Source organism: Ranitomeya variabilis, chromosome 7, assembly GCF_051348905.1.
Source record: "Ranitomeya variabilis isolate aRanVar5 chromosome 7, aRanVar5.hap1, whole genome shotgun sequence".
Taxonomy (NCBI): domain Eukaryota; kingdom Metazoa; phylum Chordata; class Amphibia; order Anura; family Dendrobatidae; genus Ranitomeya; species Ranitomeya variabilis.
In genome coordinates, this window is record NC_135238.1 from 202,974,173 (window position 1) to 202,997,709 (window position 23,537).

Sequence of the window (23,537 nt, forward strand, 5' to 3'; positions counted from 1 at the left end):
GCCCTGCTGCTCGCAAGCTTACAATCTATGAGGAAAAGGGGAGACACAAGAGGTGGATGGTAACAATTGCTTTAGTTATTTGGACCGGCCATAGTGTAAGGCTCGGGTGTTCATGTAAAGCTGCATGAACCAGTTAACTGCCTAAGTATGTAACAGTACAGACACAGAGGCTATTAACTGCATAAAGTGTATGAGAACATGATGGAGGAACGTGATTATGTTGTTGTTTTTTATTAATAGGCCACACAGGGATAATTAGGTTAATGCGTTGAGGCGGTAGGCCAATCTGAACAAATGAGTTTTTAGTGCACGCTTAAAACTGTGGGGATTGGGGATTAATTGTATTAACCTAGGTAGTGCATTCCAAAGAATCGGCGCCGCACGTGTAAAGTCTTGGAGACGGGAGTGGGAGGTTCTGATTATTGAGGATGCTAACCTGAGGTCATTAGCAGAGCGGAGGGCACGGGTAGGTTGGTAGACTGAGACCAGAGAGGAGATGTAGGGTGGTGCTGAGCCATGGAGTGCTTTGTGGATGAGGGTAGTAGTTTTGTACTGGATTCTGGATTGGATGGGTAGCCAGTGTAATGACTGGCACAAGGTAGAGGCATCGGTGTAACGGTTGGCGAGGAATATGATCCTGGCAGCAGCATTCAGGACAGATTGGAGCGGGGAGAGTCTGGTAAAAGGTAGGCCAATTAGTAGAGAGTTACAATAGTCCAGACGAGAATGAATAAGTGAGACAGTAAGAGTTTTTGCAGAGTCGAAAGTAAGAAAAGGGCGAATTCTGGAAATGTTTTTGAGATGCAGATAAGAAGAGCGAGCCAGTGATCGGATGTGGGGGGTGAATGAAAGCTCGGAATCAAGGATGACTCCAAGGCAGCGGGCATGTTGCTTTGGAGTAATGGTGGAACCGCACACAGAGACAATCAGTGAGCTCAGCGACTCTACCTATGTGGATAGTGCCCCCCCCCCGAACGGCTGAGCTTACGGATTGTCTGCCACGCTGTCAACGTGTCGGCGGCAGCCCACCCAATACTGGACACCAGGAGCAGCAGCCGAATCCTCCTAAAAAATTGCTTTAAAAATGCCTGGAAACTTTTACTGCTAATTTCTATGGAAATCCATATGGTGATTAATAAGAGGAAATTTTTGACCACTTTTTTCTTCTTTTTTTTCTAAAAAGGTTTGGAAAAACGCCTGGGATTCTGGGAAGGAAAAAAATGTGCTCGAAATCCAAGCACAAGGCTGCAAAAAACCTTTTAAAACCTCCTTAAAACAGCTGAAGGAAACCTTTTAGTAAAAATAGAACTCATCCAAAAACTCATCTAAAATAGGAACGTTTCCTGAAACAGTTTTTCGCTAAAAAAAGGCCTGGAAAGACTCTATATGAACACAGCCTAAGGGAATTGAGAGGAAGCAGTCCGACCCCTCGAGGATCGCATACAGAAACCATGCAACGTCTGTTCTGCAGATACAACTAGTCTACAGCCCCGCAGTTTATCACTTCTTCCTACAGTTAATAAAGTCATAAAACATTTCATTATTGATTTGCTGCCATGTAGTTTTATAGCCTCAGAATTACTCAGCACTCTCCTTGTTTCGTGTTCCGCATGTATATATTAAAGAAGTTTCACAAGTTCAGAAAACTTCCCGATATAAACAGGAACATATAAAAGTACATGACAGCAATCAAAAAGTTATATTCATGCCAATCATATCCAGAATACACAACCCGTATTGTATGGCAAGCGGTTTTCTTAATTCTCAGTTTGTTTTAAAGGGTTATTCCCAAGGGATAACTTATTGATCACAAGGGGTCTAACTGGTGATCTCAAGAAAGGGGCTGTAGAACCCAGGAACAGGTTCTAGAGAGACGATACTGATCATTCATTGTCTATGGGACTGCCGGAAATAGTGGAGAAAAATGCTAGGTAGCCATCTCCAGCAGTCCTTTAGACCATAAATGGAGTGAATGCGCACTTCCAATTAATTCAAGATGGGCTCGGCGGGGCTTGGTTCCAGAGCCCCATTTTTAGGATCGCTAGGGGTCTGACCTGAATGGATGGAAAATATCTAACTATTTTGGAAATAACCCTTTAATAGGACAGCAAATCTATAGATGTAATGTGGTTTAACATGAGGCACATGAAAATACCAACATATTATGACCTTATTCATTATTATGGTACTTCAATATGTAATAAATGCCACTGGATATCCCCTAGTCTGATAACTGAGGTAAAGATTCACAACCCTATAGCTGCCATAAAAGTATCGTTTTACATCACGATCCTAAGTACAGCAATTGTATAACATCCAACATATTTTATCGTTGCCTGTATTTTATCACTACATTAAGAATTTACATTATTTACACATCTCATACGGATAACCATTGACAAATCAAATGAATGTATAAAAGCAAAAATAAATAAAACCATAAGAAAGAATAGAAAATCTCTATTTGCCACAGTAATTTCCATTATAAAGATTGCTGATCATTTCCCTCCCGCTGTTCAGGTGCGGCGTGGTTCTAGCCGGTGAGACATTTGAGACAGCGTCCTCTGATTGTCGATCACGTTGAATTGCCGCACGTAATTCCGTACGTCCTGGTGATTTTTACTAACAAGTGAAGCCTCTGGACCTGGAGGGGAAGGCATTTATTTGTGTTATTCATGAATTCAGTTATAAAGCATAAAAAAAGAATAGATGCGCCCTTTATGGCTACAACAGTACACTGTGCCAAGCAGCACAAGGATAGGTCAAGTACACGTTGTAATACAGATTAGGAACCTAGGCTATGGCGGTTAAGTTGTGGAATGCACGGAAGACGTGGCACGTGTAAGGATCTGTCAGACTGCTGATAGTTTGGGGAGAACATAGTACAGTTGAACTAGTGTCACTGAATGCTCGAAGGTATTCTGTTAACTAAGGGGGTGAGACCTATGTTAGGCAACAACTGTTGGTGCAGGTCTGTGGCTACAGTGGTCTTGTGGGTAGGTTCCTGCACAATTACTGTTGATCTGTGGCTGCAATGGCTCTGGGGGTAGATTCCTGCACTGTTACTGCTGATCTGTGGCTGCAGTGGCTCTGGGGGTAGATTCCTGCACCACTGTTACTGGTGATCGGTGGCTGCAGTGGCTCTGGGGGTGATTCCAGCACTGGTACTGTTGATATGTGGCTGCAGTGGCTCTTAGTTAATCAGTGGTTACAGTGGCTCTGGGGGTAGATTCCTGCACTGTTACTGTTGATCTGTGTCTGCAGTGGCTCTGGGGGTAGATTCCTGCACCACTGTTACTGGTGATCGGTGGCTGCAGTGGCTCTGGGGGTGATTCCAGCACTGGTACTGTTGATATGTGGCTGCAGTGGCTCTTAGTTAATCAGTGGTTGCAGTGGCTCTGGGGGCAGAGTCCTGCACTGTTACTGTTGATCTGTGGCTGCAGTGGCTCTGGGGTAGATTCCTGCACTGTTACTATTGAACTGTGGCTGCGGTGGCTCTGGGGGTAGATTCCTGTACTGTTACTGCTGATCTGTGGCTACTGTGGCTCTGGGGGTAGATTCCTGCACTGTTACTGTTGATCTGTGGCTGCAGTGGCTCTGGGGTAGATTCCTGCACTGTTACTGTTGAACTGTGGCTGCGGTGGCTCTGGGGGTAGAGTCCTGTACTGTTACTGCTGATCTGTGGCTACTGTGGCTCTGGGGGTAGATTCCTGTACTGTTAATGCTGATCTGTGGCTGCTGTGGCTCTGGGGGGTAGATTCCTGTACTGTTACTGCTGATCTGTGGCTACTGTGGCTCTGGGGGTAGATTCCTGCACTGTTACTGTTGATCTGTGGCTGCTGTGGCTCGATTCCTGTACTGTTACTGTTGATATGTGGCCACAGTGCCTCTGGGATAGGTGCCTTATGGTTTCTGTTCCTGAACTGTTAACGGAGGTTTTTCGTTGCAGTGGCCCTATGATGTCTGTGCATGTACAGTTATTGGAGGTCTGTGGCTGTAGTGATTCTGGGTCACTGGGTTTCATCTCTGTGTTTCTGTTTGTGCACTGACACTGTTTTCTTTAACTGCTGTGGTTCGAAACTACAGTGCCTTGCGAAAGTATTCGTCCCCCTGGAACTTTTCAACCTTTTCCCACATATCATCCTTCAAACATAAAGATACCAAATGTAAATTTTTGGTGAAGAATCAACAAGTGGAACACAATTGTGAAGTTGAACGAAATTTATTGGTTATTTTAAATTTTTGAGGAAAATCAAAAACTGAAAAGTGGGGCGTGCAATATTATTCGGCCCCTTTAACTTCATACTTTGGTGCGCAACCTTTTGCTGCAATAACAGCTGCAAGTCGCTTGGGGTATGTCTCTATCAGGTTTGTACATCGAGAGACTGAAATTCTTGCCCATTCTTCCTTGGCAAACAGCTTGAGCTCAGTGAGGTTTGATGGAGATCGTTTGTGAACAGCAGTTTTCAGCTCTTTCCACAGATTCTCAATTGGATTGAGGTCTGGACTTTGACTTGGCCATTCTAACACCTGGATACATTTATTTGTGAACCATTCCATTGTAGATTTTGCTTTATGTTTGGGATCATCGTCTTGTTGGAAGACAAATCTCTGTCCCAGTCTCAGGTCTTTTGCAGACTCCAACAGGTTTTCTTCAAGAATGGTCCTGTATTTGGCTCCATCCATCTTCCCATCAATTTTAACCATCTTCCCTGTCCCTGCTGAAGAAAAGCAGGCCCAAACCATGATGTTGCCACCACTATGTTTGACAGTGGGGATGTTGTGTTTAGGGTGATGAGCTGTGTTGCCTTTATGCCAAATATATCGTTTGGCATTGTTGCCAAAAAGTTTGATTTTGGTTTCATCTGACCAGAGCACCTTCTTCCATATGTTTGGTGTGTCTCCCAGGTGGCTTGTTGCAAACTTTAAACAACACTTTTTATGGATATCTTTGACAAATGGCTTTCTTCTTGCCACTCTTCCATAAAGGCCAGATTTGTGCAGTGTACGACTGATTGTTGTCCTATGGACAGACTGTCCCACCTCAGCTGTAGATCTCTGCAGTTCATCCAGAGTGATCATGGGCCTCTTGGCTGCATCTCTGTTCAGTCTTCTCCTTGTTTGAGATGAAAGTTTAGAGGGACGGCCGGGTCTTGGTAGATTTGCAGTGGTATGATACTCCTTCCATTTCACTATGATCGCTTGCACAGTGCTCCTTGGGATGTTTAAAGTTTTGGAAATAATTTTGTATCCAAATCCGGCTTTAAACTTCTCCACAACAGTATCACGGACCTGCCTGCTGTGTTCCTTGGTCTTCATGATGCTCTCTGTGCTTCAAACAGAACCCTGAGACTATCATAGAGCAGGTGCATTTATACGGAGATTTGATTACACACAGGTGGATTATAGTTATCATCTTTAGGCATTTAGGACAACATTGGATCATTCAGAGATCCACAATGAACTTCTGGAGTGAGTTTGCTGCACTGAAAGTAAAGGGGCCAAATAATATTGCACGCCCCACTTTTCAGTTTTTGAATTTCCACAAAAATTTAAAATAACCAATACATTTCGTTCAACTTCACAATTGTGTTCCACTTGCTGATTCTTCACCAAAAATTTACATTTGGTATCTTTATGTTTGAAGCATGATATGTGGGAAAAGATTGAAAAGTTCCCGGGGGCCGAATACTTTCGCAAGGCACTGTATCTACCTCCATTGTTACAGAATGTCTGTGGCTGCAGTGGATCGGGGTGTTCGTTTCTGCACTTTTGGAGATTTTTGGTTGCAGTGACCCTGTGAGGTCAGCGTATGTACTGTTATTGGAAGTCTTTGGCTGTAGTGGTTCTGGATGATCAGTAGCTCCACTGGCATTGGGGGTCTGTGACTGTAGTGGCTCTGGGGTTATGTACCTCCATTGTTACAGAAGGTTTGTGGCTTCAGTGGCTCTGGATGTCTCTGCTTGCACTCTTACAAATGGTGACAAATTTCAGCTTGCCAATCGAAAAGGTTCCCCACTCTTGACCTAAACTCTGGAGGAAAACTATTCGTAAGGATTGGGAATCCTTAGGATCTGTGATTACTAGGGGAACTATTAGTAAGTGGGTGTAAGAAACTTCTCATTGCTTTAGAGCTGAGCGCCAACAGGACCAATTGGTGAAACCTTTTGGGCCAGACCATATAGTGACGTAGAAATATAGTCATACCTCATCCATGCCCATTACCTCTGGCTCTCCTGTACTGACCTTACGAAACTCTTCCAATAACATTAGTTGTTTGAGATGGGGTATTTGAGAGTTTGTGCTTTTTTTTGGCTGTGTGTAAAAAGAACTTAATGGTCTAATAATAAAGTTAAATCATAAAAGATAGGATTATGTGCAACATCTCAATTTATTCACAGGTTTGACTTTGCAGGCAGTAACTGGAAATGTAATTTGCTTGTCTGTGCTTGTATAATTTACATTCAGCGCTGCGTCTGATCAGCCAGTCATTAGACAATCACCGAATCACGTTAAGATGGCAGGCTAATTATGAATATAACAGAAAAAGTGGCTGCAGGACAGATTCTGAAGTCATTATGATAAATATGGAAATTGTGTCATATAATATTGTGTCTCTTGCACTACAATCACGCAAAATTACTTGGATGGAAAATGCAACTTACTGAAGGGCATGCTCCGACAGTATCTCATTGTTCTTACTGTATTTGCAATCATGCGCTGAAAAAAAAAAAAGAGACAGGTTACATATAGATAACTCTATGGATAAAATGGAGGCATAATTAGGCTATGTATGACATCAGAATATTCGGGCAAGTGGCGCTGAATACAACCCAAGGTATAAGCTGCTCCAAACTCTTATATATATAAGGTGGTTTAAAAGTGCCCAATTAGTTATTATTATTATTTATTATTATAGCGCCATTTATTCCATGGCCCTTTACATGTGAGGAGGGGTATACATAATAAAAACAAGTACAATAATCTTGAACAATACAAGTCGCAGCTGGCACAGGAGGAGAGAGGACCCTGCCCGCGAAGGCTCACAATCTACAATGACCTTCTCAACAGCTTTTCATGACGTGTCCATTAAATGGATGACTTTAACGGCTATGGGTGATATAGGCATTGAGCGGGTGCCTATGGTTATATCATGTTGCCGCCACACATTTGTCTGAGGTCCCAAAAAATGGCATTCAGATATGCCCCCAAATTTACCAATTAACTTCAATTATGAAGCAGAATTCATTGTTTCCAACTTCAAAAATGGATATGGCCAGAAAAAAAGCTCAGACAGAGTCGAAGGTTGCATGTTATGGACGTTTGAAAATTGAAGTCTAGGGTCATGTTCACACGTTCAGTATTTGGTCAGTATTATCCTGGCTACTACAAATCAGATTTATAACTTAATTCTTCACACTTAGAAATACCGCAAGTGTATGGCACAGAAAGAACCTTCGTATAATCCAAGAATAGGCTTGTATAGAGTGATAGACAGCTGACAAGTTCCGTTTAAGAAATTCAAATTACTTTGTGATTGATTGCTTTAAAGAGAATCTGTCACCAGGTTTTTGCTACTGTATGTAATCTGAGAGCAGCATGAAGCAGGCAAAGGGACCCTGATTCTAAGGATGTATCACCTAGTTTACTGGGTGTAGCAGTTGTGATAGAATCACAGTTTTATTTTCTGCAGATCTAGCAGATCTCTGAATGCTGAGCCCTGTATAACCCCGCCCACACCACTGATTGGTATCTGTACATTGACAGAAAACTGCTAATCATTAGTAGGGGCGGAGTTACATAGAGCAGCAAGACTAGATGGCATGAAACACCCTAGTCCTGTAGTGATAATCTCCTACTAATAAAACATTTAATTTTTTTTATAGAACTACACACAGCCCAGTAATTGATACATTGCTGGAATCAGTGTCTCAGCCCCTAAATCACTCAGCTCTCACATTAGATAGCAAAGATCTGCTGATAGATTCCCTTTAAGCAAGAAAGACAAATTTTAATTTCAGACAGGTTTGATAAATGAGTCCCGTAGAATCAATCTAACGGATGGTGTTATGACTCAGCTGTTGAGTGACCCAGAAAAAAACGGGGTCTCCTTTCCTATCCCTACCACTAGGGGGAGCCCTGCCTCGCCCTATTTCCCGGGATACTTCTGAAGGTGAAGATGCCGGGGCCGCTACCCTTGCCTTATCTACTGAGTTAGCCCTTGTTTGTTCTTTTCCCTCACCCAGGGAAGAGGGGAGCTGTGTGCATGATGTGAACGCAGACTTTTCCATATTAATCTATGGGAAAAAACTCTCTTTTGTGCAGTACAGTATGGGCCTACAGATTTCTGTACAACACAGATCCGTAGTACTGGGTCATCTGGCAAAAGGTTTTCCACTTCATAAATAACCCCGAGTTATTCTTTTGGTCATTAGATCAAATATATTTTCCTATATTGTACCTTTCATTTTTAACTAAAAAAATTTGGCTTCTTTTTGTTCAAAATCAGGACCGATAAAATAAGGTTTTATGTGAAGAGGTAAAGAAACATACAATTATATATAAGTGTTACTCACTTACACGTTTTTAATTTCATTCTGCTCTATTTTCCACGCACAGCTAATTATAATAACATATTATATAACTACTTGTTACAATATCCAGCAGCTGTTGGTATCAGGCAGCTATTTATAATTTCCCACCGGTTACATGGAGTCTTGTGCTGGGATCCAGCAGAGGATCATCAATTCTTAGAGCCTATGACATGACCTCATAATTGTTATAAATATTCACTAACTCACTAAGGATATATCAGATTCATTGGTGTCGTGGTTGTAACGTGACTACAAAGTTTACAGTCCTGTAAATGCCCTTAAGATAGAAGCTGAGAAGTGATGAACACTTGCGACTTGTAGACTAGAGAATGACAATCAGAGATATTTTTTTGCCATGTGGAGCACTAGAGAACCTTCTAGTACTATATACACTCACTGGTCACTTTATTAGGTACACCTGTCCAACTTCTTGTTAACACTTAATTTCTAATCAACAGCCAATCACATGGCGGCAACTCAGTGCATTTAGGCATGTAGACATGGTCAAGACAATCTCCTGCAGTTCAAACCGAGCATCAGTATGGGGAAGAAAGGTGATTTGAGTGCCTTTGAACGTGGCATGGTTGTTGGTGCCAGAAGGGCTGGTCTGAGTATTTCAGAAACTGCTGATCTACTGGGATTTTCACGCACAACCATCTCTAGGGTTTACAGAGAATGGCCCGAAAAAGAAAAAAAATCCAGTGAGCGGCAGTTCTGTGGGCGGAAATGCCTTGTTGATGCCAGAGGAGAATGGGCAGACTGGTTCGAGCTGATAGAAAGGCAACAGTGACTCAAATCGCCACCCGTTACAACCAAGGTAGGCCTAAGAGCATCTCTGAACGCACAGTGCGTCGAACTTTGAGGCAGATGGGCTACAGCAGCAGAAGACCACACCGGGTACCACTCCTTTCAGCTAAGAACAGGAAACTGAGGCTACAATTTGCACAAGCTCATCGACATTGGACAGTAGAAGATTGGAAAAACGTTGCTTGGTCTGATGAGTCTCGATTTATGCTGCGACATTCGGATGGTAGGGTCAGAATTTGGCGTAAACAACATGAAATCTTTGGGATGTGGTGGAACGGGAGATTCGCATCAGGGATGTGCAGCCGACAAATCTGCGGCAACTGTGTGATGCCATCATGTCAATATGGACCAAAATCTCTGAGGAATGCTTCCAGCACCTTGTTGAATCTATGCCACGAAGAATTGAGGCAGTTCTGAAGGCAAAAGGGGTCCAACCCGTTACTAGCATGGTGTATCTAATAAAGTGGCCAGTGAGTGTATATAGGGATACAGCATAGCAGTTGTAAAAAAAATGAAAAAAGTTAGGACCAGATTCATCAAAGATTTTACGCCAATTTTAAAAAGTAAAAAATTTTTGGTGAAAGACTTGCAACTTTTGGCGTTTTTTACTCTATTTTTCCCAGTTCTGACAAAGAAGACTGAGTTGAGGAAGCATTAGGGTTTGGTGACTCCGCTGGTCAACTTCATGGCTTGAGTAGAATTTGTGGTGAAGTGAACATGGAGGCGTGATGAAATATTCAACAATATACCATCACTTAGAGGCTAGGTTCACAGAACCATATTTATGGTGTGAGTGCTGTCCGTGAAAAAACAGATATCACACGGGGAGCACTCTGACCAATGTTATTCAATTCGACTGTTCAGATTAGCGGGGTTTTTTCAACATCCAAATCTGTGCATTTTTTTTAGATGAAAATTGTATTATTTTTTCGGTCGCCATTCTCGTGCATGGCAGAGTGCGACGAATCAATAGAAAACCCTGGCACAATAACACCACTAAAAAACTTTAGCAAGTGTCCAGGGTTGCAGAGCGGCGGTGGAAGAAAGCACATTTGTAAGATGACTTCACTGCATTTAAACTTGCAACACGAGCATTCAAATCCACCCTCACCTCTGCTAAACAGGCCTACTCCACAACCCTCGCATCTTTCTTATCCTACAACCACAAACAGTAATTCAACAAACAGTAATTCAACACTTAACTCCCTTCTCTGCCCCCTCCAACCTTGCTCATCTCTGCTGAGGACTTTGGCACACACTTCAAAAATGAGATCGACCAAACAAGGCAAGTCTTTATTGTTCAACCACCCCAACTCTTTTGTATACCAGACCTATACCCTTCCCTCATAACCTCCCTCTCAAACATCACTGAAGGAGAGCATACTCATCTCCTCTCTAAATCACACCTCACCACTTGTGCACTTGACCCAATCCCATCGCACCTCCTCCCCAACCTCACTTATCCCATCCCTAACCCATCTCTTCAACCTATCACTAACTTATGGTACCTTCCCTTCTACTTTCAAACATGCCTCAATTATGCCTATCCTCACAAAGCCATCCCTTGACCCGACCGCTACGTCCAGCTATCGCCCAATATCGCTGCTCCCATTCGATACCAAACTCCTTGAGCAGCATGTTCACGCTGAACTTTCCTCCCACCTCTCATCTATCTCGCTCTTCCATAACCTAAAATCTGGCTTCCCTGCCCACCATTCCACTGAAAATGCCCTGATCAAAATTACGAAGAACTCATTTACAGCAAAAGCTAACAGACAATTCTCTATACTCCTCCTTCTAGATCTGTGCTCTGCCTTTGACACAGTTGACCACTGCCTCCTACTACAGATCTTCTCTTCCTTTGCCATCAAAGACCTTACGCTATAATCCTGGATCTCCTCATACCTTTCAAAACTGCACATTTAGCGTCTCTCACTTCCACACTACCTCTTCATCCCACCCTCTCGCTGCTGAGAGTTCCTTAAGGCTCTGTCCTAGGATCCCTTCTCTTCTCCATCTATACCCTTGGCCTTGGACAACTCATAAAGTCCCATGGATTCCAGTACCACCTATACGTTGATGGCACTCAGATCTACCTCTCTGGCCCATAAGGTACTGTCCAGAATCCCAAAGTGTCTATCAGCCATATCCTCCTTCTTCTCCTCTTGCTTCCTCAAGCTCAATGTGGACAAATCCAAACTCATTTTCTTTCCTCCATCTCACATATCACCCCTACCCGATCTATCCATCACAATAAATGACATCACACTTTCCCCTGTATTGGAAATCTGCTGCCTCGGAGTAACTCTTGACTCTGCCCTGTTCTTCAAAACGCACACACAAGCTCTCTCCACCTCCAGCTGAAAAATATTTCCAGAATCCATCCCTTCCTCAACCCTCAATCAACTAAAATGCTTGTGCATGCCCTCATCATCTCCTGCCTTGACTACTGCAACATCCTCCTCTGTGGCCTCCTTAACACTCTCGCACCTCTCCAGCCCATCCTTAACTCTGCCACCTGACCAGTTCATATCTTTTGTCGCTACTCCTCCACTTCTCCCCTTTGCAAACCCCTTCAGTGACTCCCAATTCCACATCATTTCCAGTTCAAACTACTAACCCTGACCTACAAATCCATCCATAACCTGACTCCTCTATACATCTCCAAACTAATCTCCCGATATATAGCCTCACTTAATTTTCGGTCCTCCCAAAACCTTCTTCTCTCCCCCACACTTATTCGTTCCTCAACCAATTGCCTCATGTCTAGTCATCATGTCATCTAGGCCACTCATGTCTAGTCATCATGTGACTGCATGTATGCAAATCACATACTTGCGGTCACGCGCCCACCAGCTCCCAGAGAATCCTGACAGCTTGGCAGAATGTGCGCTTTGAAGATTCACAAGTCTGCAGTCACATAAAGTGACTGCGGACTTGAACCCCAAGCTTGGACAACCCCTTTAAGTTCAATGTATAAGCAGTATACAGTAAGCTCTTAAGCACCCCTCAGTGGCGGCTGCACAGAGCCAGAATGTGATGTTTTAAATCTAAATCTATATATGCGATTTGGAGCTTTGTACAAAGAGACTTTAATAAATAGCACAGAATTTTGAAATTATTTAGATGAAAAAATAACAATCTTTTTTAAAATCGCCTCTAATGTTGATTGCATTCTAGTATAAATACTCTTTATGAGTAAATACTGTTTAACAGATTTCCAGGCTGGATTAGTCCTGGCTGTAAGGTAATTAGAATTTTCAGTTGGTTGTAGGGGGTAAAACAAAAACCCAGAACACAAAAGAAAGAAAACTTATGTCCTAAAACTCTACAAGTAATTCCATAACGATTTGCCATACAAAGCTATGTAAGGCACTAACGTTACTTAGCTTAATGAGCCAAAGGAGCCAAAGAGGTTAAAGACATGTTTAAAGTTAAATATTTCAATTAGAATTAATTTACATAATGACTTTACTTAAACTGTGATTTAGCATTACAAATGAGAACGGCTCACAGATGGGAGAGGACAAATATCTTGGAATAAATACTTGATATTGCTGTACTTAGAGTAAGCTGTTTATTGTTAATCTCCCGGGTGGCATATGTTACAATTGATTTATTTTATCAAGAATAACACAATCCACCTTCCTGTGGACACTGAATATATTTGAGATTACCCACACAAAGACAACAAAAAATAACTTACCATTTTCTCAAAGTTTATCAGATGGTCAATAAAAGTTTTATTTCCCTCATGAGTAAAAGTCATGTCTGTAAAAAATGAAAAAATAAGAAATGGTCAAGAGGAAAGAAGAATACAAAACTTTTTACTCGAAAGAATGAAAGTTTCTACTAAACTCTGTTCAAGTAAAAAAAAAAAAAAGATAGACATCAGATAATAGACAGAGAGATAGAAAGACGGAGAAAGACAGAAACATAAAGAGAGATTTTTTTCTTGAAAAAAACAAACTGGTTGCCTAAGTTATGACATACAGAGACACCTATCTGCCATATTGCTGCAATACCTCTCACATTAAGATAGAAAATTACCTTTAATGAGTAGCGGTGTGAAAGGAATGATTGGTGGTTCCAGCTTAGCTATGGTCAGCCTGTAAGCTCGGTGATTTCGAGAAGGATCCTTGAAAATATAGAAGCATTGTTAAAGATCTACTTGACATTTACATCAGATCTGTGAAAATAAAGGATTTATGTATTTTGCCCATGGATATAGTTCAAGTGTCCTAATAATCATCACTAATTATCATCTTCAGTGGGTCAAGAGTGTGGACGTGTTGACAAGTTTGGACTTTTAGATGCAAGTTTTGAAATCCAAAGCCAAGAGTGAATGGTACATACAATACTCACCATTAAATTTTCAAATTCGGCATAGATCTTCTTGAACTTGCTTGGAAGTTTCTGAAATTCAAAATGTAACAGGATTTACAAGGAGCACAATTTTTTTCCACCAAAAAACAATGCCCCTTTTGAGCATAGTATGTGTAAGGCAGAGGTCCCCAACTTTTCTGACCTTGAGAGCCACATTCAGCTCTGAGAGTGGGTCGCGTGCTACATCCAGATCTTGCCCCCCCCCTTACAGTAGTGGCAACCAAAGCCCCCATTACGGGTATAACGATAATCAAAGCTTTTCCACAGAAATCACCCTAAAGCAGTATACCAAGATCCAGGGGTTCCCACTATATCCCCACTAAGTATTCTCTCATCATGCATTCCCATCACACTGCCGTATCTAGCTTCAAGCACATCCTCTGACAGGTAGTATCATCCTGTCTCCAGCGTAACATACTTAAATTATCTCTAAGCCCCTAAGACCAGTATATATGTATGCAGATCTGCTCTTCTGTGCAGGGCTACTCACTAAATTCACCATTTTGAGATGTGACCTTCATATCTGTTTGCTAGACCAAGAGCTGGCAGACAGCCGCGAGCCACAATTCATGGGACTGTGAACCACATGTGTCTCCCGAGCTGAAGTTTGGGGAACCCTAGCGTAAAATATTGTATGTCACCCTCATTTATCTGAATGAGGCTGAGCTGTAATACCAGCCACTATATATGACATGCTGAATTCACTCCAGTAATGACATCCCAAATAAACCTCAGCCTCACTTTGGAAAGTTACAAAATATCAGCAATTCTTCTTACATTAAATAGACCCTTGTATATTTTGCTGGAAATCATGGGCTCGATTTCAGTGTGACCCAATGGGCCACTGGAGGGTCTGTTGGATTTCTGTTGGGTTAGTCTATCACCGAAATGCCCTAGCGGTGGTACATTTCAAACTATAGCATTCTCACTAAAGAACTCTGTGCTGCTTTGGGAGTTAAAACAATAGTGTAAAATAATAAATCAAACCCAAAGTACAAATTAATTTCTCTAAAAATTAGGATGGGTTCACACAAGTGTATTGCATTGCCTGTATAAGAACAACAATGGCTGGACTGACCCGAACATACAGCCTCAGAGACAGATACAAAGCTGTAAGTTTTCAATTAAATTTTGGTCGTTTCTAAGAGGTTACACTATGTATGCAGCTTTCATCTTGGCTTGCGATATCCCCAAAAACCAGTGGTACCGGATGACCAGCTTTGAAGCAAAAAACCTTTGTGTAACTCAGTCACACGCTTTATCAGCAGGGCTGTGGAGTCGGAGCCCATTTTGGTGGAGTCGGTGTCATGGAAATTGAGGAGTCGAAGGTCTGGCTTACAGACTCCACAGCCCTGGCAGGGCTGTTGAGTCGGAGACGTGGAGTCGGAGCCCATTTTGGTGGAGTCGGTGTCATGGAAATTGAGGAGTGGAAGGTTTGGCTTACAGACTCCACAGCCCTGGCAGGGCTGTTGAGTCGGAGTCGTGGAGTCGGAGCCCATTTTGGTGGAGTCGGAGTCATGGGAATTGAGGAGTCGGAGTCGAAGGTTTGGCTTACCGACTCCACAGCCCTGGTTATAAGTAATGCAAACTTTCAAACTATTTTTTTAAAGGATGTTTAAACATTACCACTAATCATAGGATATCTTGAACCAAGAGGTCATTTAAAACTGCTTATTAAAGGGGATGTCCAATCATATCTTACTGATGACCATCCTAAGGTGGTTAGATCTGACCCTCTCTTGAATAGGTGTCGATGTGCAGTGATCAGCCTTCAGAACTAATAACAGCTGATCTGTGGTGGTGTTGGACCCTCTCTAATATGATATTGATGACCCATCCTAAGGATATTGATAACCTATCCCAATGTTTGGTCATCAATATGATAAGAAAGGAACTTAGAAACATAGATTGGTTCTAGTGTCGTTTGAAGCCGAATGTCTATCTTGCCCTATGGGAAATCCAGCCCTGCCTATAGCAGATATATAGAAATATTTATTCTCTTTGCGCAGACATACCCAATAGATTTGCTAACAAAGACACTCTTGTTCATCCTGCATAAGTGGTTACTACCGAAATGCATAGCCTGCAGGCATCAAGGTATGACAGCCCCATTTCCAGGTTTCCTCTATTTACCATGGCTCTTTATGCCAGAGGGGACATTTGGGCTCTCCGCTTCATAAGAGGTTAATACGTTCCTGATAATAAACTTTGCACGCGACTTAAACACTCTTCCTCCCAGCCGAGATAAATTGGCGCAGTTAGCGTGCGGTTAATATTGATATTTGTAACCTTGTTGCTGTAACTAACTTGTGCCATAAACAAAACACAATTATTATTTTCTGATTTGCCAAGTGCAGAAGAAAAAAAAAATAGCATTCTTTATGCGCATGCATCTGTCAATGGTAATTGCATTGTAATATTCACAAGCCAACTGTGAAAACATTGAAATACTAATCACATTGGCATTATGACTTATGAGCAACAATCAGTGCGATCCGTAAACATTTTCCCATCTAAATTGTCAGCAATAATTGGGGAATGAAAACTAGTGCAAATGATTAGAGAGCAGATCCAGGAAAATATGGCATCTCAGAACTAGGGGGAAGATAAAAATGACAGGCAAGCAAATCGAATTCTGTTCATATTATTCTGCAAGGAATCAATTATAAAAGCTGTTTTCATGCAGATGAGAAGAATATCAAGAGCTGGGGTGTCTAAGTTCAGCCTACCGGATGTTCTTGCCGGTAAGAAGCACAGTTCTGAAGAGATAAAACTGCAGATATTCATTCTCTTATTTTCCACATACTTTAGCCTATTGCAAAAGTTTAACTAGATCTATTAATGGGGATATCCACAGAAAATGTGACTTTAGATAAAATGATCTTTGATAAGTAGCAGGCGCTCGATTTAATAAGTAGGATCTGCGTCGTCCAGAGAGAACACTTTTGCTGTACTGTGACCTCTCTTCATAGGTAATAAGCAGGTGACTGCATGTGCTGACTTGATCAGTTTAGTACTAAATTAATACCTTTGAATAAAATTTGTGCTGACATAATCTACAATGTATTTGAAAAAACTGACCGTCACATCCATACATAGACTAAGTGTGAACAGGTGCTGAACCTAGAGTAACCAACTCATATACAGTCAAGTAAAAAAGGCAGCACACTGCAGCGCTAAGACATGCAAACATGAAACATGAAAACTGAACTGCAATACTGCACTAGAAATATGAAAAATGAGAGCGTTTAGCGCATAAAAATGGCCAATTTTATGTGTACCTGATAGCCCCTTTACGGCATCTCTCTTATATCAGGTCCTACGCTTGCCTACCTCGCTGAGAATAAACGTCTCCATGTGAATGGGTACCTGTGAAAAACCTCTTCCTAGACTCATATTCTCTCTCTCTGTGGAGGGGTACTGGACCTGCTGTAATTAAAACACCTGAGGCTAGGAGGCGGAGTGCTCAGTCAGAAGGCTAAATAATATATTTGAAAAAACTGACCGTCACATCCATACATAGACTAAGTGTGAACAGGTGCTGAACCTAGAGTAACCAACTCATATACAGTCAAGTAAAAAAGGCAGCACACTGCAGCGCTAAGACATGCAAACATGAAACATGAAAACTGAACTGCAATACTGCACTAGAAATATGAAAAATGAGAGCGTTTAGCGCATAAAAATGGCCAATTTTATGTGTACCTGATAGCCCCTTTACGGCATCTCTCTTATATCAGGTCCTACGCTTGCCTACCTCGCTGAGAATAAACGTCTCCATGTGAATGGGTACCTGTGAAAAACCTCTTCCTAGACTCATATTCTCTCTCTCTGTGGAGGGGTACTGGACCTGCTGTAATTAAAACACCTGAGGCTAGGAGGCGGAGTGCTCAGTCAGAAGGCTAAATAATATATTTGAAAAAACTGACCGTCACATCCATACATAGACTAAGTGTGAACAGGTGCTGAACCTAGAGTAACCAACTCATATACAGTCAAGTAAAAAAGGCAGCACACTGCAGCGCTAAGACATGCAAACATGAAACATGAAAACTGAACTGCAATACTGCACTAGAAATATGAAAAATGAGAGCGTTTAGCGCATAAAAATGGCCAATTTTATGTGTACCTGATAGCCCCTTTACGGCATCTCTCTTATATCAGGTCCTACGCTTGCCTACCTCGCTGAGAATAAACGTCTCCATGTGAATGGGTACCTGTGAAAAACCTCTTCCTAGACTCATATTCTCTCTCTCTGTGGAGGGGTACTGGACCTGCTGTAATTAAAACACCTGAGGCTAGGAGGCGGAGTGCTCAGTCAGAAGGCTAAATAATATATTTGAAAAAACTGACCGTCACATCCATACATAGACTAAGTGTGAACAGGTGCTGAACCTAGAGTAACCAACTCATATACAGTCAAGTAAAAAAGGCAGCACACTGCAGCGCTAAGACATGCAAACATGAAACATGAAAACTGAACTGCAATACTGCACTAGAAATATGAAAAATGAGAGCGTTTAGCGCATAAAAATGGCCAATTTTATGTGTACCTGATAGCCCCTTTACGGCATCTCTCTTATATCAGGTCCTACGCTTGCCTACCTCGCTGAGAATGAACGTCTCCATGTGAATGGGTACCTGTGAAAAACCTCTTCCTAGACTCATATTCTCTCTCTCTGTGGAGGGGTACTGGACCTGCTGTAATTAAAACACCTGAGGCTAGGAGGCGGAGTGCTCAGTCAGAAGGCTAAATAATATATTTGAAAAAACTGACCGTCACATCCATACATAGACTAAGTGTGAACAGGTGCTGAACCTAGAGTAACCAACTCATATACAGTCAAGTAAAAAAGGCAGCACACTGCAGCGCTAAGACATGCAAACATGAAACATGAAAACTGAACTGCAATACTGCACTAGAAATATGAAAAATGAGAGCGTTTAGCGCATAAAAATGGCCAATTTTATGTGTACCTGATAGCCCCTTTACGGCATCTCTCTTATATCAGGTCCTACGCTTGCCTACCTCGCTGAGAATAAACGTCTCCATGTGAATGGGTACCTGTGAAAAACCTCTTCCTAGACTCATATTCTCTCTCTCTGTGGAGGGGTACTGGACCTGCTGTAATTAAAACACCTGAGGCTAGGAGGCGGAGTGCTCAGTCAGAAGGCTAAATAATATATTTGAAAAAACTGACCGTCACATCCATACATAGACTAAGTGTGAACAGGTGCTGAACCTAGAGTAACCAACTCATATACAGTCAAGTAAAAAAGGCAGCACACTGCAGCGCTAAGACATGCAAACATGAAACATGAAAACTGAACTGCAATACTGCACTAGAAATATGAAAAATGAGAGCGTTTAGCGCATAAAAATGGCCAATTTTGTGTGTACCTGATAGCCCCTTTACGGCATCTCTCTTATATCAGGTCCTACGCTTGCCTACCTCGCTGAGAATAAACGTCTCCATGTGAATGGGTACCTGTGAAAAACCTCTTCCTAGACTCATATTCTCTCTCTCTGTGGAGGGGTACTGGACCTGCTGTAATTAAAACACCTGAGGCTAGGAGGCGGAGTGCTCAGTCAGAAGGCTAAATAATATATTTGAAAAAACTGACCGTCACATCCATACATAGACTAAGTGTGAACAGGTGCTGAACCTAGAGTAACCAACTCATATACAGTCAAGTAAAAAAGGCAGCACACTGCAGCGCTAAGACATGCAAACATGAAACATGAAAACTGAACTGCAATACTGCACTAGAAATATGAAAAATGAGAGCGTTTAGCGCATAAAAATGGCCAATTTTATGTGTACCTGATAGCCCCTTTACGGCATCTCTCTTATATCAGGTCCTACGCTTGCCTACCTCGCTGAGAATAAACGTCTCCATGTGAATGGGTACCTGTGAAAAACCTCTTCCTAGACTCATATTCTCTCTCTCTGTGGAGGGGTACTGGACCTGCTGTAATTAAAACACCTGAGGCTAGGAGGCGGAGTGCTCAGTCAGAAGGCTAAATAATATATTTGAAAAAACTGACCGTCACATCCATACATAGACTAAGTGTGAACAGGTGCTGAACCTAGAGTAACCAACTCATATACAGTCAAGTAAAAAAGGCAGCACACTGCAGCGCTAAGACATGCAAACATGAAACATGAAAACTGAACTGCAATACTGCACTAGAAATATGAAAAATGAGAGCGTTTAGCGCATAAAAATGGCCAATTTTATGTGTACCTGATAGCCCCTTTACGGCATCTCTCTTATATCAGGTCCTACGCTTGCCTACCTCGCTGAGAATAAACGTCTCCATGTGAATGGGTACCTGTGAAAAACCTCTTCCTAGACTCATATTCTCTCTCTCTGTGGAGGGGTACTGGACCTGCTGTAATTAAAACACCTGAGGCTAGGAGGCGGAGTGCTCAGTCAGAAGGCTAAATAATATATTTGAAAAAACTGACCGTCACATCCATACATAGACTAAGTGTGAACAGGTGCTGAACCTAGAGTAACCAACTCATATACAGTCAAGTAAAAAAGGCAGCACACTGCAGCGCTAAGACATGCAAACATGAAACATGAAAACTGAACTGCAATACTGCACTAGAAATATGAAAAATGAGAGCGTTTAGCGCATAAAAATGGCCAATTATATGTGTACCTGATAGCCCCTTTACGGCATCTCTCTTATATCAGGTCCTACGCTTGCCTACCTCGCTGAGAATAAACGTCTCCATGTGAATGGGTACCTGTGAAAAACCTCTTCCTAGACTCATATTCTCTCTCTCTGTGGAGGGGTACTGGACCTGCTGTAATTAGAACACCTGAGGCTAGGAGGCGGAGTGCTCAGTCAGAAGGCTAAATAATATATTTGAAAAAACTGACCGTCACATCCATACATAGACTAAGTGTGAACAGGTGCTGAACCTAGAGTAACCAACTCATATACAGTCAAGTAAAAAAGGCAGCACACTGCAGCGCTAAGACATGCAAACATGAAACATGAAAACTGAACTGCAATACTGCACTAGAAATATGAAAAATGAGAGCGTTTAGCGCATAAAAATGGCCAATTTTATGTGTACCTGATAGCCCCTTTACGGCATCTCTCTTATATCAGGTCCTACGCTTGCCTACCTCGCTGAGAATAAACGTCTCCATGTGAATGGGTACCTGTGAAAAACCTCTTCCTAGACTCATATTCTCTCTCTCTGTGGAGGGGTACTGGACCTGCTGTAATTAAAACACCTGAGGCTAGGAGGCGGAGTGCTCAGTCAGAAGGCTAAATAATATATTTGAAAAAACTGACCGTCACATCCATACATAGACTAAGTGTGAACAGGTGCTGAACCTAGAGTAACCAACTCATATACAGTCAAGTAAAAAAGGCAGCACACTGCAGCGCTAAGACATGCAAACATGAAACATGAAAACTGAACTGCAATACTGCACTAGAAATATGAAAAATGAGAGCGTTTAGCGCATAAAAATGGCCAATTTTATGTGTACCTGATAGCCCCTTTACGGCATCTCTCTTATATCAGGTCCTACGCTTGCCTACCTCGCTGAGAATAAACGTCTCCATGTGAATGGGTACCTGTGAAAAACCTCTTCCTAGACTCATATTCTCTCTCTCTGTGGAGGGGTACTGGACCTGCTGTAATTAAAACACCTGAGGCTAGGAGGCGGAGTGCTCAGTCAGAAGGCTAAATAATATATTTGAAAAAACTGACCGTCACATCCATACATAGACTAAGTGTGAACAGGTGCTGAACCTAGAGTAACCAACTCATATACAGTCAAGTAAAAAAGGCAGCACACTGCAGCGCTAAGACATGCAAACATGAAACATGAAAACTGAACTGCAATACTGCACTAGAAATATGAAAAATGAGAGCGTTTAGCGCATAAAAATGGCCAATTTTATGTGTACCTGATAGCCCCTTTACGGCATCTCTCTTATATCAGGTCCTACGCTTGCCTACCTCGCTGAGAATAAACGTCTCCATGTGAATGGGTACCTGTGAAAAACCTCTTCCTAGACTCATATTCTCTCTCTCTGTGGAGGGGTACTGGACCTGCTGTAATTAAAACACCTGAGGCTAGGAGGCGGAGTGCTCAGTCAGAAGGCTAAATAATATATTTGAAAAAACTGACCGTCACATCCATACATAGACTAAGTGTGAACAGGTGCTGAACCTAGAGTAACCAACTCATATACAGTCAAGTAAAAAAGGCAGCACACTGCAGCGCTAAGACATGCAAACATGAAACATGAAAACTGAACTGCAATACTGCACTAGAAATATGAAAAATGAGAGCGTTTAGCGCATAAAAATGGCCAATTTTATGTGTACCTGATAGCCCCTTTACGGCATCTCTCTTATATCAGGTCCTACGCTTGCCTACCTCGCTGAGAATAAACGTCTCCATGTGAATGGGTACCTGTGAAAAACCTCTTCCTAGACTCATATTCTCTCTCTCTGTGGAGGGGTACTCTCTCTCTCTGTGGAGGCTGTATTATTTAGCCTTCTGACTGAGCACTCCGCCTCCTAGCCTCAGGTGTTTTAATTACAGCAGGTCCAGTACCCCTCCACAGAGAGAGAGAATATGAGTCTAGGAAGAGGTTTTTCACAGGTACCCATTCACATGGAGACGTTTATTCTCAGCGAGGTAGGCAAGCGTAGGACCTGATATAAGAGAGATGCCGTAAAGGGGCTATCAGGTACACATAAAATTGGCCATTTTTATGCGCTAAACGCTCTCATTTTTCATATTTCTAGTGCAGTATTGCAGTTCAGTTTTCATGTTTCATGTTTGCATGTCTTAGCGCTGCAGTGTGCTGCCTTTTTTACTTGACTGTATATGAGTTGGTTACTCTAGGTTCAGCACCTGTTCACACTTAGTCTATGTATGGATGTGACGGTCAGTTTTTTCAAATATATTATTTAGCCTTCTGACTGAGCACTCCGCCTCCTAGCCTCAGGTGTTTTAATTACAGCAGGTCCAGTACCCCTCCACAGAGAGAGAGAATATGAGTCTAGGAAGAGGTTTTTCACAGGTACCCATTCACATGGAGACGTTCATTCTCAGCGAGGTAGGCAAGCGTAGGACCTGATATAAGAGAGATGCCGTAAAGGGGCTATCAGGTACACATAAAATTGGCCATTTTTATGCGCTAAACGCTCTCATTTTTCATATTTCTAGTGCAGTATTGCAGTTCAGTTTTCATGTTTCATGTTTGCATGTCTTAGCGCTGCAGTGTGCTGCCTTTTTTACTTGACTGTATATGAGTTGGTTACTCTAGGTTCAGCACCTGTTCACACTTAGTCTATGTATGGATGTGACGGTCAGTTTTTTCAAATATATTATTTAGCCTTCTGACTGAGCACTCCGCCTCCTAGCCTCAGGTGTTTTAATTACAGCAGGTCCAGTACCCCTCCACAGAGAGAGAGAATATGAGTCTAGGAAGAGGTTTTTCACAGGTACCCATTCACATGGAGACGTTTATTCTCAGCGAGGTAGGCAAGCGTAGGACCTGATATAAGAGAGATGCCGTAAAGGGGCTATCAGGTACACATAAAATTGGCCATTTTTATGCGCTAAACGCTCTCATTTTTCATATTTCTAGTGCAGTATTGCAGTTCAGTTTTCATGTTTCATGTTTGCATGTCTTAGCGCTGCAGTGTGCTGCCTTTTTTACTTGACTGTATATGAGTTGGTTACTCTAGGTTCAGC

At 42.2% G+C, this 23,537-nt stretch overlaps 1 protein-coding gene across 5 annotated transcripts in view; it reads right to left on the reverse strand.

Annotated features, from left to right (window-relative positions):
* Positions 1–1,175: 1,175 nt before the first annotated feature.
* RAPGEF4 (Rap guanine nucleotide exchange factor 4) overlaps positions 1,176–23,537 on the reverse strand; it is a 310,050-nt gene continuing 287,688 nt past the window's right edge. For all 5 annotated transcript variants that reach the window (XM_077272682.1, XM_077272680.1, XM_077272681.1 and 2 more), the window contains 5 exons: positions 13,767–13,817; positions 13,452–13,539; positions 13,108–13,172; positions 6,666–6,720; positions 1,176–2,644 (listed from right to left, as the gene is read on the reverse strand). In XM_077272682.1, coding sequence (XP_077128797.1) covers positions 2,517–2,644; positions 6,666–6,720; positions 13,108–13,172; positions 13,452–13,539; positions 13,767–13,817 — 387 coding nt within the window. In that variant the 3' untranslated portion in view covers positions 1,176–2,516. The remainder of the gene's footprint in view (positions 2,645–6,665; positions 6,721–13,107; positions 13,173–13,451; positions 13,540–13,766; positions 13,818–23,537) is intronic.